Genomic DNA, 15711 nt, shown 5'->3' with positions numbered 1-15711 from the left:
GCTCGGGCCACGGCCCCGGCGGCCGGGGGTGTGCGGACAGAGCCGGGCACTCCGGACACACTCCCGTGGCCGCTTTCCCTTTCCCCTCCGCGGCTCCTCTTCGGCCTCTGCCGGGGCTGCTCTGAGCCGATGCGCTGACAAGGGACCACTTCCAGTGAAAATTTTAAGGCGATTTTAAAAATTCGTTTGTTCGCCTCGCTGGGGACACGAGGTCAAACGTTACACGTCCCCTTCCCGCCGTGGCCAGGGACGCAGCAGCAGCCGGGGCTGCCCTGGCTGCTGCAGCCCGGACAAAGCCGAAGCCGAGGTCAATCCCGTAATTAGGATGAAGAGGGGCCCTGGGGAGGGCATGGCCCCATGGCAGACCCCATGCCCCCCCCAGCCCCTCCACAATCCGGGGTCTCCAGCCTCCTCCCCGAGATGGTCAGTTTGGACAAATGTTTCAAAGCAGCCACAGATGGTCCCATCCCTCCCCCGCCCCCCCTCCCAGCACAGCATCAGCCCCTTCTCTGGGGCAGAACAACAGGGTTTTGGTAAAGATAAGTGTGTGTCCCCCCCCCAAAGTGTCACGATCAATACACACGACAGCGCACGGGGTCAGTCAAGTGGGGAGCTGCAGTGCCCTGGGGGTGGCGAAGAACACGGGGGTGCGGGGGGTGTCCGTGTGTCAATTCCAAAACATCCATTTCCCCCAGCCCCAGGAGCAGGCCGGGACGATCCCACAGCTGGGGGATGCCATGGTAGCGGATTCCACGCTGGCACTGCCCCTCCACCCGGGCGCCCTTCACCACCCGCAGCCCCGGCCCCCCGGGAGCAGCCGCGGGGACTCGGGAGGCTCAGGCTGTAAAAGCAAGAGGCCGATCACGCCCTGCCCACACCTCCAGCTGTTGTGGAAACATCCAGCCCCAAGCCACGGCAGCACCAGAGACGAGGCTGCTTTGCTTCCCCTCCCTGCTTCGCCACCGCCATTCATGGGTCCCTTTGGTCTCGGCCGTCCCTGTCCCTGCGTCCCCCACCCCTGGGAGTCTCGGACCTGCTCTAGGCGGGACCGGACGGCGCCTGTATTGCTCGCAAAAGTGCATCGTAAATGAACTGTAAACGCGTTTCCTCTCCCCGCCCCGCACGGCCCCGGCTCTCTCCGCCCGAGCGGGGCCGGAGCGGAGCCCAACTCTGTCACCAAGTCTGTCACCAACTTTGTCACCGACGGCCTGAGCGAGGGGGACCCGGCGGGGACGCGGGGCGGGGCCGGAAGGAAGAGCAGAATTCGGTAACACTGAAGATGACGGTCAAAGACTGACGACTCAGCACTCTGCACCGAGACTCACTTTAAATTAACTTAAGAGACAAAGAAGCAACAGAAAAAAAAAATATTCCTCCTTAGCCCACTGCTCTTGAAATTGTCTTCGTCTTCTTCTGACAGCGACGGGTCAGAGTCTGTAGTTGATCCCCATTTCAGACTGGATATAAACTCAAAGCAAGTGACGCCGTGGGTTTTTCTCTTCTCTTTTTCTGTTTGACGGACGCAGGAACTTCAGCGAAGTTGGGCTTGGTTCGAGTAAACGGCCACGAGTGGCGGAGGAAAGGACAAGCAGTTTGGGGAGGCCCCGCTCCCCACTGCGCGTGGGGCGCTGGGGGAGCCCGTCCGGCCCGGCCCCCCCGTCCCCGTCCGGCCCGAGGGGCCGAGGCTCCGCGGGTCAAGAGGCAGCCACGGCCAGAGGGAGAGGAGCCATCGCTCGCCGCTCCGCCCGGCCCCGGCAGCTCACTTGCGACGCTTGGTGGTTTTCCTCTTCCTTCTCTTGAAGAAACAGCAGCACCTGGGGACAGAGGGAACGCATCAGCGCCGGGGCCAGGGAGGACAGAAACCTCTCGGTGCTTTGGTGAGCCCCATGTGGGCAGAGCTGCTCCACCAAGTGCCCCCTGCCACAGCAAACGGTACCGACCAGGGCAGTGACACTGACCATGGCACACAAGGCCGGCCACGTGGCCAGAGCCAGGGCCAGGCAGGGACTCCAGAGAAGGAGCAGTCCCAGATCCATCCATGCCCCTCTGTGCAAGGGCGGTGGGAAGGGCTGGGCTGGTGGTGGCCCTGCAGGGACCCCCCTCACAGGGTGCCAGGGGACAGCTGGGCTGTTACTGCCCGGGGGGCACAGGACAAGACATGTCAGGCCAGCAGCTGACCCCTCCTCCAGCCCAGCACTGGCGAGGGGGCAGCAGGGCTGGGCCCTTACTTTGTATCGTCTGTCACCTCCACCTCGGTGGGGGCTGTGATGGGGGCGTTCGAATGTCCTGCCGTCGGGTCATCTGTGTTCAGCTCTCCGTTGGTGGAGCTCATCACCTGGGGAAAGACTAGTGTCAGTGGGGACATCCCGGGGGCCTGCAGCCCTTCCCCTCCCTGCAGGGCACAGAAGCCATCCAGGGGACCACCCAGCTTTGCCTGGGAGCACCGAGGTACCCTTGGTGGCAGGATGGTGCCCTCGCCCAGACCACGGTGTTCAGCCTCAGTGCTGAGCTCTCCCCAAGAGCCCCATCACACAGAGCGGCCTGAGCCCCTTAGCCAATGCCTCTGCAAGGATCCCAGCTCCTGGAAGGCCCTGCACCAGGAGAGGGGCTTGCTGGCAGCCGGCTCCAGTGTGGGTGGGAGACAGGGCCTGGGACAGTTGACAGTTCCGAGGAGCCCTTCCCACAGCTGAGCATCTGGACATGACTTCTGCTTCCCAGCACCAACACTCAGCCTAGTGCCCACGCTGCAGGCTCAGGCATCCCTAAGTCTCTTGCCCGCTCACCATGGCAGCAGGGTCAGCCACAGTGCCAGGGCCAGGAGGAGATCCAAGCCACCAAGGCAACTGGGAGGTGCCCGAACACATCCTGTGCCTGCTGCCCACAGGCAAAGCCAGGACCTCCCTGGGAATGCACAGGCCAAACACTCTCCAAGCTACCCAGCCCCAGCGAGGGAGCCTTGGCCTTTCCCAGCCCCTCCAAGGAGCTGCCACCCGACAGCAGTGCCCAGCCAGCAGGGCCACGTCAGGCTCCAGCCCCTGGCACCAGCACAGAGACCCCTGCACGTCACCCCCACAGTGCTGAGTGCAGGCGGAGCACGGCAGGAGGGTTTGCAGAGCAGGAGGAAAGGGATGAAGGACAGGAGGAGCGAGGCAGAGCATGAGCTTGGCCCTTGGAGTGCCTGGCCCCGTGGCCTGCCTGGCACCATGGAGTGCCTGGCCCCGTGATGGCAACAGCGGGAGCTGTGCCCAAGCCTGGGCCAAGCACCAGCAGAGTCACCGTGGAGCAGCAGGAACGAGCAAGAGCGGCGGGGACGGAAGCAGAGACGGAGGAAGCAGCGCAGGCCCGGCCGGGGGCACCCAGCCTGGCTGTCCCACCATCCACACGGGATGAACCCCCAGACCAAGGCAGGGCCGAGCAGCAGCAAGCGTGGGGCTGACGGTGCCAGCACAGGACCGAGGCAGGATCACGGTAGGGGGACATGGCCAAGGAGTGCCTGGGAAGGGAGGAGAAGCAGAGCTTGGAGCCCAGGCTCCAGTCAAGGAGGCACAGGGAAGTCTCTGCTCAGACGAGCGGCACTGGGGGCAGAGCGATGCCTACCCAGCTGCTGTGCTGCAGCATGGCATCCATCCATCCATCCATCCATCCATCCATCCATCCCCAAATGCCCTCTTTTTTCCCCTGGCAGCGCCAAGGGAGCCCAGCAGCCCCTGGGAAGCAGCACCAGCCTCATCTGCGAGCTGTGAGCATCAGGGACAGGCAGCATGTGCTGCAGCTGGGGCAGGACCCCAGGATGTGTGGCCCCGGGGCGGGGGAGCGGGGCTGATCCCGGCTCCGCGGGTGGCCACGAGGCCCAGGGTGGCTCCGCTCCCTCCCGCGCCCGCCCCTGCCCCCTGGCGCGTGGTTTCATGTACCTGGACGGACCCCCCGAGCCTGCCGGCTGCCAGGTGAGCTCCCAAAGGCTCCTCGGCAGGCTGCCCACCGGCCTGAGGATCCCACAACTCCGTCCCCTCGGGCGGCTGCTCGCGACAGGCAGGAGGAACAGAATGAAAAGAAACAAAAGAAAAAAGGGAGAATGGGGAAGAGAAGGGAGAAGTGGAGGGAAGGGGCAGGAAAAGTGGCAAAGGGAGTTGAGAAAATAAGACATGCAAAAGCAAAAATATGAGCGGAGCAGCTCAAGTTGGTGATTGCAGAGGGCACCTGTGCAGCACCGTCCCGGCAGCTCCCAGAGCGGTCCCTGTGATGACAGTGGGGGTCTGTGTCCTCCTGCCACCTCCACACACATCCCCCACGGCCAGCCTCACACAGGGCCACCCCATGGAGCAGGGCGAGCTCCAGCAGGGCTGGTGGCCGTGTTTGGGAGCCACAGCCAGGCCCAGGTGACGCCGTATCCCCAGGACGACGCAGCGCTTGGCGGGGCCTGTGTGGCACCAGCCGGGTGCTCACTCCTCCAGGGCTCAGCTGCCCCACAGCCAAACCCTCCCCTGGTGAGCACGGCATGGCCCCACAGCTGGGGGACACTTTGTGTCCCCAGGCTGGACCCTGCTCCCATGCTCTGGGAGCTTTGTGCTTTGCTTTTCCCCCCACTCTGAGGAAGGGATATCCAACTTGGCATATCCCCTGCTGGGGGCAGAGAGCAGACCTTACTGGGAACGAGTTCCCACAAACGAGCCAGAGGCGATTTGAAGACGTTTCCCTCTCCCTAAGGAAGTGTGGCCAGTGAGAGCCAGGGCTATGCCAGGCTCCCTGTGCTGGGCAGGAGCAGCCTGGGGAGGACTGGGAGCTGCACCCCTGGCTCCAGCCCCTTTGCAGATGCTCTGCCCCCAGGGAGGTTTGGGAGGATGAGGGTTTGTACAGGACTGCTGGGAAACATGAGATTTGCTCTCGGTGGCAGCAGTGCCAGAGACATGTGTCCTGCACCAGGGCAGCACAGGCCACAGCACTGGAGCAGTTCTGAGCAGCCTGGTCCCTTTCCCACACAGCTCTGCCCGATCCCTGCCCCAGGCTTGGTTCCCTGTGCCCTGCACATTCCCAGAACAAAGGCAGCCCCAACATGGGGCAAAATGCTGCCAAGCTGACCTACCAATCCTGCCCTCCCTTGTCCCATCGATGTCACTGTCCCATCAATGGAAGGGCATCACAAGCAGAGCAGCCGAGTCTCCCCATGGGGACACTGTCGTTAGCAGAGGTGGCTCAGCCTGCACCCCAAGCCTTCCCCCACACTCCAGGCTGGACCCTGCACCCTCATCAGCTGATGTCCAGGTCTGGCACCCCCCAGTCATGCTACAGCCTCCACAGTGCTTCCTCCCTCTTCTGCCAGGCCACAGAGACACTGCCCTGGGGCTCTGGCGAGCCACAGGCCCAGAGCTGTGGAAGGGATATCTTTCCACAGACAGCACTGAGTGAAAATGATGTTCCAGTCAGTCCCTGTCACCATCCCTGCTGGGCTCCATGTCCCTGGAGCTGCAGCCCGAGCTTTGCCCATGCCTGTGGCCCCGTGCCCCAGCCAGGCCATGCCGTTGCTCACCTGGTGTTTGGTGTGTGGCTGTGCTTTGTCTCTGTTCGGGGGCTGCACCTGCACCTCGCTGTGCATCGTGCCAATGGGGGTGGGCTGGGGACACAAAGGACAATGTCAATCCTTTGACTGACACAGAGGCCTCCCAACACTGCGCAACCAGATCCAACCTCTGGCCAAACGTGCAAAACCCCCAAGAACCGGGGCCTGATCACTGCCCCTACCCCCGCCCCAGCAGTGCCACGCTTCTTATCGGGCAGCAGCAAGCCCAAGGAATGTGCCCACGGCATGAAGTGAGGTGCCAGCTTGGCTGCCGGGCTGCCCTTGGCTCCAGGAGCCTCAAATTCCCATGTCAAAGCCCTGGAGCTGGTGACTGGTGAAGAGGGTGGAGCTGATCCCCTGGACACAGTGTGTGGCAGGGATGGCTGAGAGCCACACCCAGACCCCAGTGGCCCTGCTCCCTGGGGTGCCTCACCCTCTGCCCCCAGCCCACGTGCACTCACCAGAGGTTTCCCTGCCCAGTCATATTCGTAGTCGAACACGTAACCGTTCCTCTCGAACAAGTCTGTGAAGAGCTTCCTCAGGTAGTCATAGTCGGGCTTCTCGAAGAAATCCAGGCGCCGCACGTAGCGCAGGTACGTGGCCATCTCCTCTGCGGGGACACGGGGGCTCAGGGGGACAGGGGACAGGGGGCTCAGGGCTCGGGACTGGGCTGGGCAGTGCTCTCACCTGGGAAGTTTTCACAGAGCACCTCCACTGGGGTGGCTCTTTTGGTGTCACCAATCTTCTGGTACCTCTCCTTCAGTGTGTCAGCCTGGCAGGGACAAGGGGGGTCAGCACAGGGGCCAGGCACTGCCCCAGGCAGGGGAAAGCACTGGGTACTGTCACACGATGTATCATTTCTTGGACCCCTTTTCCCAAGTAACTCCCTCCCTGGGCAGGTCTGGAGGACAAACCCCAGGGTTTGCAGGACAGCCACCGTGAAAGCAGGTGGGAGGACACAGGGAGACCTGCAGCTGCTCAGAGCTGGTGGGGTGCCAACCATCCAACACCCCAGGGGCCAAACCTTCCTCCTCCCCATGCTACGGCAGAGCCAGACCCACAGGAAATCATGCTCAGGGGCAGCAGGAGCTGGCAGTTACCTTGAGGCCTTGCCAAGGAAGGCTCCCACGGAGGAAGTACATGAACATGTGCCCTAACGCTTCCAGGTCATCCCTGCGGCTTTGTTCTGCATGGAGAAAAAGAGACATGGGTCAGTTCCCACTACAGCCACTGTCCCTGTCCCTCCCCCCCAGATCCTACAGCACCCCATGTATCCTGCCAGCAACCTGAAGAGCAGGAGAGGCAGCTTGTCCCCAGCCCCACCTCTGGCACCCCTGCCCTGCAGTCCCTCCTTTTAGCCAGGAGGCAGGGCTGGCTGCCTGTGCCCACATACCTTTCCCCAGGTGGGTGTTGATGCTCATGTAACGCGCTGTCCCTGTCAGGCTCTTGTGCTCTCGGTATGGGATGTGTTTTTTGGTCTCGGGGTCAATGTACTCTTTGGCCAGGCCAAAATCGATGATGTGGATGGTGTGCTGCCGCTTGCTGCCCGGCCGCCCCACCAGGAAGTTCTCTGGCTTGACGTCTCTGTAGATCAGGCTTTTGGTGTGGACATACTCCATCCGTGTGATCTGGGGCAGAAGGAGATGTCAGTGCCAGGGCAGAGACCTACCCTGTGTCCTGCATGCTCCTGCCCTGAGCCCTGCTCCAGCCACCTCGCCTCTGCTCCCCTCATCCTGGCCCCAGCCCCAAGGATGGGCACATCGGCTCCTTCCCACCATGGGAGACAGCTCCAGGCCAGCTGCACCTTGGGTACACAGTGAGATGCTCTGGGCACCCAGTCAGATACTTGTGTGGGCTCAGAGAAGGGGCCCTCAGCAGGGAAGGGGTGAGGTAAGGGTGAGCCAGGCTGGGATATGCCAGCATCTTTCCCCCATTCCCCGTGGGATGCCCATGCTGCCTGCCCATGGTGCCCACACATCCCCTGCTCCAGGGGCAGCCAGGGGGGCCAGAGGAGCTGTGCAGGGCTGCAGGGGACGTGGAGGGGCTGCACTCACCAGCTGGATTGCGATCATCAGGACGGTCTTGAGCGTGAAGGTCCGATCACACAGATCAAAGAGATCTTCCAGGCTGGGTCCGAGCAGCTCCAACACCATGGCGTTGTACTTCCCACAGGGGCCAAAGTAGTAAACCTGAGGAATTCCTTCTGCAAGAGACAGAGCAGGGGCTGTGCAGAGCTGCATCAGGGCCATGCTGTCACAGCCAGGCCATTGCTGGACAGGGGCTGCAGAGGGGGGGATGTCCCTGCACTGCCCTCCCTGCACAGCCAGCCTGGCTCTGCTCTTGGCAGCAGGGGGATGCAGCTCCATCTGCATCCCCAACTGTGCTGCAGGGACCGTGGGGGGAAAGAACTAAATCAAAAGAGATCAAAGATAAGACGAGGAGTCTGTGTAAAACCAGCCTCTCCCTGAAGAGCAGATGGGCAGGAGCTCAAGCTGGGAGTGAAGTTGCAGAGTCACATTTAGGGAGAACCTCTCTCCCAGAAGTGCCCCTGGCAGGCAACTCCCCAGGCAGCTCAGCCCAGCCCCATACCTGCATTGCCAAGCTGTTTGTAGAACCGATACTCCAGGTGCAGCTGGGGAGCCCGGGATTTTATGGGTTCCTTGGCAGAGAGAAAGGAGAACAATTAAGTAGGAAGCAGGATGTTCAGGGGGTCTGGGTATCAGACACCTCCTTCACATGCTGGCAGCAGCTGGACTGAGAGCATTTGGGGTTGGGAGCAACTGGTATAAAATGGAGAAGAAGCCTCGGGGAATGATGAGAGAAAACCAGCCCATATGGGAGCCAGATTATTTCATCCAGAGAGGGTAAAACATTAATGGAATCAGGTACCAGTGGGGCCACTGTTTCTGCTACTGGCACTGGCTGAGCACAGCTCAGGCCACAGTGAGGGCTGGGAGAAGCAAGACTCATCTCTTCCCTGCCCAGACCCGATCACGATCACTCCACCTGCAGTGACGTGTGTTCCCAGACTGCTCTCAATTCCAAGTGGGAATGGAGCTCCCCTGCAGCCACTCAGCCATCACATCCATATATACCAACCCACTCCGCCCACCCCAACATCAGAGGAGGGGGGAAAAACCTCCTTCCCATCCCGACCATGGAAGAACTCCCTGGTTTGAGAGCTACTCACCAATTTGATAGCTACGTATTCATTTGTGTAGAGATTCTTCCCTGCAGGGAGAGACACAAAAAGGTGATGAAAAGGAGTCTCTGCATCACCCCCACCACACACCCGCTGCTGTCCCTGAGGGCTCCTGGGCTCAAAAACGTCCTGAACAGGTTCTGCTGCTCTCACAACACCTGAAGGGGCCTCAAGGCACAAGCGGGAGCAGAACCCTCTGTAGGGAGTTACAACATGCCTGCTAATTATCCCCAGGTGGGGTACGTGGATTCCTCTGGGATGGGGAGGCTCCTGGGGTTGGAGCCAAGGCTGATGGGAGTGGGCAGCAACAGGGATGTGACTGGGCAAGGCAGGGACAAGGCTGAGACTTGGTGCTTCTCACAGCCCCACAGGGAGAAGGGGCTATAGAGGGATGGCCAGAGTTGGGGGACACCGAGTTATGGCCAGTGGGACCATGCAAAAGGTGAGGCACCCTGCAGGGTGTGGCAGTGAGGAAGGACACCCAGGAGCACTGGGGCAGCTGGCAGTGGTCTGAGGGCACCACAGGCAGGTGGAAATCCCTCCCCCAAGGCCGGGGTCACTGCGGGGAATGGCACGCCCTTGTGCTTAGTGTGTGTGAATCAACCTGAGCCCTGGGGATGCTCCTGCCCAAGCAAAGGCACAGGGGAAGCCAGGAGGAGATCCACGGCATGGCCCAGAATGTACGAGGAGCTGAAGGCTGCAGGGAGAGCGCAGGGGAGTGAAGGAGCAGCCGTGGCACCCAGCACCCTGTACAGGACCCCCTGGAGGGGTCCACACCTGCACGGGACTTTACACACCATAACCACAGGAAGGTTGAGCTCTGGGTGCCTCCACATCCCCTCAAAACCATGGGGCTGAGGAAAAGGGCACACACCTGGGAAGCATCAGCACAACCTCTGCCCAGGCCCATAAGGGCAAAGATTAAAGGTTTGCAGGAACAGCTCAAGGTGTTCCCTGTGCCAGAGACCACAGGAGCCCGGGCATGCAGGGGTTAAGGGCAGCAGGTTCCCTCCAGAGCCAGCAGGCTCCAGATCCCAGCGACGTGGGTATCCGATGGAGCTGCATCTGTCTCCTCGGATTTTCTCCAAGCAATTTGTTTAGAGAACAAGCTCCTCCTGGCGTAAGATTTCATCTGCTCGACTGCTGCTCTCCACCTGAAGCAGCAATAAATCCTGGCCGGGTGACATCAGAGCCAGCTGCTGAGTGCCACAGTCGGCGGCAGGATTACGGGAATAGGGATGAATGGGAGATATTAATGGAGCGGCTCCTCCCAGGGATGGGCTCTGCATCCAAGGAGGGGCTCAGTCCTGCTGCCTCCCTGACCCTCTCCCGTCCCAGGGGACCTCTGCCAAGCCACTTTGTCTGCTGCCTCTGCATAAAGCAAATCCCTTCACAGCGATTAGGGAGGAGGGGATTTGGGAGGGAGGGAGGAATGTCTGGCGAACAGCGTGTGCCAGATGCAAGGGGTTTGTCCCATCACGCACTGACATTTCCTGGGGAGCAGGTGGGATGCCCCCAGACCTGTGCATGGTTCCACAAGGCCACACATTTCAGTCCAAAACAATTACTGCTGCCCTCAGGGCAGCAACATGCGATCAGAAAACTCACAGCTGGATTTTCCCTGAGGTCAGGCAGGATCTGAAGGGGGAAAAATAGAATATGACAGGAAAACTGCCAGAGGGACACTGCGAAAGGGACTCATCAGCCCAGCAGGGAGGGAGCAAAGATGGAGGCAGGAACATTCCCAGCAGGGCTGGGAAGGGAGAAGGTATGAAGGCAGGAGAATCCCCAGCAGTGGCATCTGTCCTGTCCCCACCACACAGGACCCCTGTGGCTCACTGGCACAGAAAGCTACCAACAACAAGGCACTGGAGCTGGCAGAATTCTCCCAGCCCAAAAATGAGTCCAAAGCATTTGGTACTCCCCTGTTTCAGCCCTTCCTTTGGGGACTTGAATACAGCTGATGGGCAAGATGGGGTATGGACTGGTCAAATCACCACTCTCCGCTTCCCCTTTCTGAATTAAAAAAGATGCAAATAGCAGAACTGGCCTGTCATGAGATTAATAAAGCAGCAGAAAAGAAAAAGCAAAAGAGCAAGGAGGGAGGATTCCTTCCATGCCAGGGAACTCCCTGCTCCAGATCCTCAAGCCTCAGTGCTCACAAGGGGGCAACTTTGATACCCAGAATGAACCAGAGCCCAGGGAGTGCCTGGGAGGACTAGAGCAGGCAGGATTTGCAGCACAAAAGGTGCTTTTCAAAGGAAATTAAAGAGAAAAGCAGTGAGATGGGAGGCAGAAAGCAAATATTTGTATTGTAGGGGCCTTTGCCCCACTCGGTGCCGGAGGTGGCTCCAAATCCAGCTGCCAGCACCTGCAGGATGCAGTGTGTGAGATCAGGAGCAGGGAGCCAGGCCTGGGGCTGGGTGTGTTAAAGCCAGACATGGCTTTCTCTGCTGTCCCCTCCCCAGGGATTTGGCCAGTGCCCAGCACCTGCTCCTGCACGTCAGGGCAGCCCAGGAGGAGCCCAGCTCTCCCAGCTGGGTCCCTATCCAAGAAGCTTAGAACCGTGGAATCACAGAATCATGAAGGTGGGAAAAGACCTTTCAGATCACCACTCCACTCATCAACCAGCAGCACCACCATGTTCACATTAGCCCATATCCTCAAGCACCACATTCACACATTTTTGAAGGCTTCCAGGGGTGGTGACTCCACTCCTACCCTGGGCAGCCTGTGCCAATGCTTCACAACCCTTTTAGTGAAGAAATGTTCCCAATATCCAATCTAAACTTCCCCTGGCACAGCTGGAGGCCATTCCCTCTACTCCTGTCCCTGTTCCCTGGAGCACAGCCCGACCCCCCCCCTGGCTGTCCCCTCCTGTCAGGGAGTTGTGCAGAGCCACAAGGGCCCCCCTGAGCCTCCTTTTCTCCAGGCTGAGCCCCTTTCCAGCTCCATCAGCTCCTCCTGGTGCTCTAGCCCCTTCCTCAGCTCCCTTCCCTTCTCTGGACATGCTCCAGCCCTTCGCTGGGAGAGGAAATGCGAGCACTGAGGATGTCCCTTGCCTGTTGCACAGCACTGTGCCCACACCAGTGGAACCTTTGTGCAGCAGCAGCGACACACAGCCGTGCCTGGGCACTGGGGTGGGAATTTGGCTTCCCAGACCTGGGAATGCAGTGGAGGAACAGGGGATGAGGCAGTTCCATGCAAAGCCCAGCCCTACCAGCACTGCTGCTCCAGTGACAGTGGCTGCGTGAGGCCAAGACATGACAGCTCTGTGGAGCGCTGGGGTTTAACCCCATCAGAAGAAAAATGTTATTTTAAAGCTTGACCTTCTCTTCAGAGGTGGCTCAGAAAAACCAGGGGGAAAAGCAAGTCTGAGCCTTCAGCAAGGGAGGAAGGAGCAGCAGGAATTTTGTGGGTTCCTCTCTCCCAAGGCCTCCAAAGACACCCGTGTGCTACCTCTGGCATGCGGTGGGTCTGCGGCTCCTCTGGGAGATGGCCGAGCCCCTGGCCACACTGCAGGTGCTCACAGGGGGTCACTGCAGAGCCCAAGCCAGAAAGCCCAAGACAGGTATGAGCAGTGGACTGAGCCTGCACAGACGCATTTTCAGAAGGCATCTTTTGTGGCCCCAGGTAACTCCCTGTGAGTTCCTGGGAGGCTGCATGACAGGCCCGAGAGCCACAGCTCAGAGTGTTTGGGAATGTCCCCAGCACCTGCACATGACCTTTCAGCTGGGGCATGGCCCTGGTCCAGCTGCAGCAGTGACCTGCTCCTGGCTCACACACTGCACAGACTCGCCCCTCATGTTCTTCCCTCCCGAGTTTACTTTAAAAAATAATCAATTACCAGCTTTTAATTTTGAAGGAAAACAGCTGCTATGGCTCCGAGCTGCCAGCAGCAACACGTGCAGCAGGCTGGGGGAGAGGGGTGTGCATTGAGAAGCTGCAAAAAGCACATTTGTAGAAGTTTACTGATAGAAGAACAGAAGCAGCAGCTGCTGCCAGGTCCCTCATCCTTCCCTGCACCCTGCTCTAGGCTGAGGCTGCCCTGAGGCAGCTCCATGGCACAGCCTGGCAGGAGCACCAGCCTTGAGCCAGACTCAGGCAGGGGCCCTCAGGGAGTGTGCCAGCACTAAGGGCAGTTCCTGGCTCTGAGGCAGCCCTGCACCAGGGAAGGACCTGCACAGCACCCAGGTGCTTCAGGCTCAGTTCTGACCTTTCTGCTTAATGCCTGGGTTTTCCTCCTCTCCCTCTACCCCAGCCCATCCCAAGCAATCCTGAGTAGCTGCTAAGGGGAACCTGCTCCAACAAACCCTCTCTGTGAGTGTGCTGGCCCTGCTCCCAGGGCACAAGGAGCTGGCAGGGCTGCAGCTCGGCCGTGCCCAGTGCCAGGGCACACGAGCCACCAGCCACACTCTGGTCACCCACTGCCACCAGAGTCCTGCCCTGTGTTTCAGAAGGCAGTGTCCCTGGCATGAAGTGGGGCTGGCTGTGGGCAGCACATGGGCAGGGGGAGCTCAGGGGACTGCTGCCAGCGGGCACTGCCCTGGGATGCTGTTGGAAGCCCCAGAAGGAGCTGGGCTGGCACTGGACCACAGCTGGAGGCTGGCAAGGGGAGGGATGAGCACTCACCAGCTCAGGGTGAAGCTCCAGGACATAAGAAGGTAACAACACCCAGTACCTGCACAACATAAAGCTGCCCCTCTGTGCCAGAGGGCTGGGGCAGCCACCCTGCTCCAGCTCCCAGCCCAGCTCTCCAGTCATGCTGGTCCAGTGCAGAACTGGCTGGCAGCACTGCCAGACTGGGACTGGCACTATGTCCCTGCATTGCCCAGGATGCCAAGGCCAGCAGGGACAAGCAGGATCCAAATGCACAGCCCTGGCAGCCACAATTCCTGCCCACGTCATTCCCCTTCTGGCTTCCCACAGATGCCTTATGCCAATTGTTTTTTTATGTTTCATCTTCAAACAGATCACTTTACTTTGGACACCTCCTGCATGGACATTTGTCTCTACTTGAGTCAGTTGAGCTGAAGCACCCTAAGAACAGATCATCACGTGCCTCCTGGTGTGGTGGAGAAACAGGGCAAAGTGGCACCTTTTTGAGGAAGACAATGTCCCCTTCCTCCAACCCCATCATTGGGAACTTGAGGAGTCACCTTCAGGTACATTTTTTCAAGATCTCACAGCCTTTGTTATGAGAGGAAAAAGGCCACAGAAGAGCTGGGAGCTTTTACATACAGAACCACAGTTTGACCTCTAAAGCCTTGAGGACTGGATTCTCTATTCCCAGGGGAAAGCTGAGTGCCCAGCAAGATCCCTGCTCATGCCACCACTTCACAGCAGGAGCCCTCTGGTCCCTTGCCATTCATCTGCAGTTGGAGGAATCCCTAAATCCTGAAAGCATTCCTGAGCCCTGATGCAGTTTGAAGGCACACCTAAGGAAGAGAGATGTGATTTTAGGAGAAAAGCCACATAGCTGTGGCTTCCACTGCCGTGATGAAATCTCATGCTCAGGCCTGTATCATGTTATGGCCAGGCACTGCAGGGCGTGACAGAGCAAAAAAGCCACGTGAAGGGACTGGAAGCTTCTCTTGCTGGTGGCAAGGACAAACTCTCACTGTGAGAATCGACCATTGTGGAGCCCTGGAGCAAGAGCTCACTGCTTGTCCCTGGAGCCACGAGCAAACTGAACCAAACTGCTCCCAGGTCCCTGCAGCAACCTCACTGTCAGTTTGACAGACATTCCTCAGATCCATGTGAGACTCGTGTCCCCTTGCTGCTGCCCCTGGAAAATGAGGGGGAGGCTGAGGTAGGGGGGGAGCACACTGACTCTCAGCACTGAGCATGGCAAAGCAACACAGCCCCAGCCTCCTGCCTTGAGCAGGATCCTGGGATCCAGCTCACCCAAAAACGTGGATCCACTGTGGAATGCTCAGTGGCAAGCAAGGAAAAGGACGTTTAAGGACACTGGGGGACCCTGCACAGCTCATGGCTCTCTGTTCACTGGTCAAGCAGGGAGGCACTGGCAGCAGGACTGTCCAGATCCACCCAGGGAACTGAAAGGAGCAGCTGGTGTGGCAAAATCGCCCAGTACCTCTCCTTCCACAAGCCCTGGGTCAGGAGGAAGGCTCAGAGCTTTTCATGTCACCGGGAGAGAGAGCTGAACACGGGACCTCTTGGCTGGATTTTAACCAGAGCACTTCCCCAGCTCTGCAATTACGTGGCAATCCCGCCGGGAAGTGCAGGGATGGATGGGTGAGCCTGGCACCAGCCAGTCTGTCACACCGGGAAGAGCTGACATTAACTCTCCACACAGGGAGGTGGGGACTAACCCCACCCAAGCCAGGGCTGCCGCGGTTCCTCCCTGGACCCATTGTCAGGGCAGGTTTAGCTCAGAGCTCAGTTTGGGAAGGTACTGTCTAAAATACAATGGAGCAATGCTGTGGCTGTCACAGGCTCTGACGACTGCCTCTCTTCCCTCTTCCCAGAGCACAAGCCCCTTCCCAAAGCACTCACAGGCAAGGACAGTGCTACAGCTGGCAGGGACTCCACCCACACGTCCCATGTGCATTTCTGGTGACATCCAGACTTCACTACTGGCACAGAGGTGCCTGGCCCTGCCAGACCACTCCCAGCTGCCTGATGTCAAAGGGTTAACAGCTTGCTGAAAGTCTCCAGGGACATTCCCAGTCCTGAGAGAGGAGCAACCTCCCCACCCTCCAAACAGGAGTTTGCTTGAGGAGTTTTCTGATAAACTAGGTTCAAAATGGAAAGTGACTATGGAAGATGCTTGGGTTTTATTCCTCCTCTTCTCTGTCCTGCATAGAATTTCAGGAGAGTCTCTCAAACAACGGAAGAGTTTACCCAGAATACAACACGGATTCTCCTCCCTAGATGTTTGTCCCAGCAGACTGAACATCCCTCAGGCCCCCATGCTCCATCCCCTGTCCTG

At 59.3% G+C, this 15711-nt stretch overlaps 1 protein-coding gene across 3 annotated transcripts in view; it reads right to left on the bottom strand.

Moving 5' to 3' along the window:
- Positions 1-500: 500 nt before the first annotated feature.
- Positions 501-15711, bottom strand: part of CSNK1G2 (casein kinase 1 gamma 2) — a 42245-nt gene continuing 27034 nt past the window's right edge. Inside the window, exons 3-13 of one of the 3 annotated variants that reach the window (XM_062509879.1) lie at positions 8745-8785; positions 8144-8213; positions 7609-7757; positions 6948-7182; positions 6655-6740; positions 6242-6326; positions 6016-6164; positions 5525-5608; positions 3912-4016; positions 2229-2335; positions 501-1814 (exon numbers count right to left, since the gene is read on the bottom strand). In XM_062509879.1, the coding sequence (XP_062365863.1) occupies positions 1760-1814; positions 2229-2335; positions 3912-4016; positions 5525-5608; positions 6016-6164; positions 6242-6326; positions 6655-6740; positions 6948-7182; positions 7609-7757; positions 8144-8213; positions 8745-8785 (1166 nt within the window). In that variant the 3' untranslated portion in view covers positions 501-1759. The remainder of the gene's footprint in view (positions 1815-2228; positions 2336-3911; positions 4017-5524; positions 5609-6015; positions 6165-6241; positions 6327-6654; positions 6741-6947; positions 7183-7608; positions 7758-8143; positions 8214-8744; positions 8786-15711) is intronic. The other 2 variants (XM_062509880.1, XM_062509881.1) reach the window with 2 other exon arrangements.

The sequence above is a fragment of the Cinclus cinclus genome, chromosome 28 (genome assembly GCF_963662255.1).
Source record: "Cinclus cinclus chromosome 28, bCinCin1.1, whole genome shotgun sequence".
NCBI classification, from domain to species: Eukaryota; Metazoa; Chordata; class Aves; order Passeriformes; family Cinclidae; genus Cinclus; species Cinclus cinclus.
This window is presented reverse-complemented; position numbering and strand designations above follow the sequence as displayed.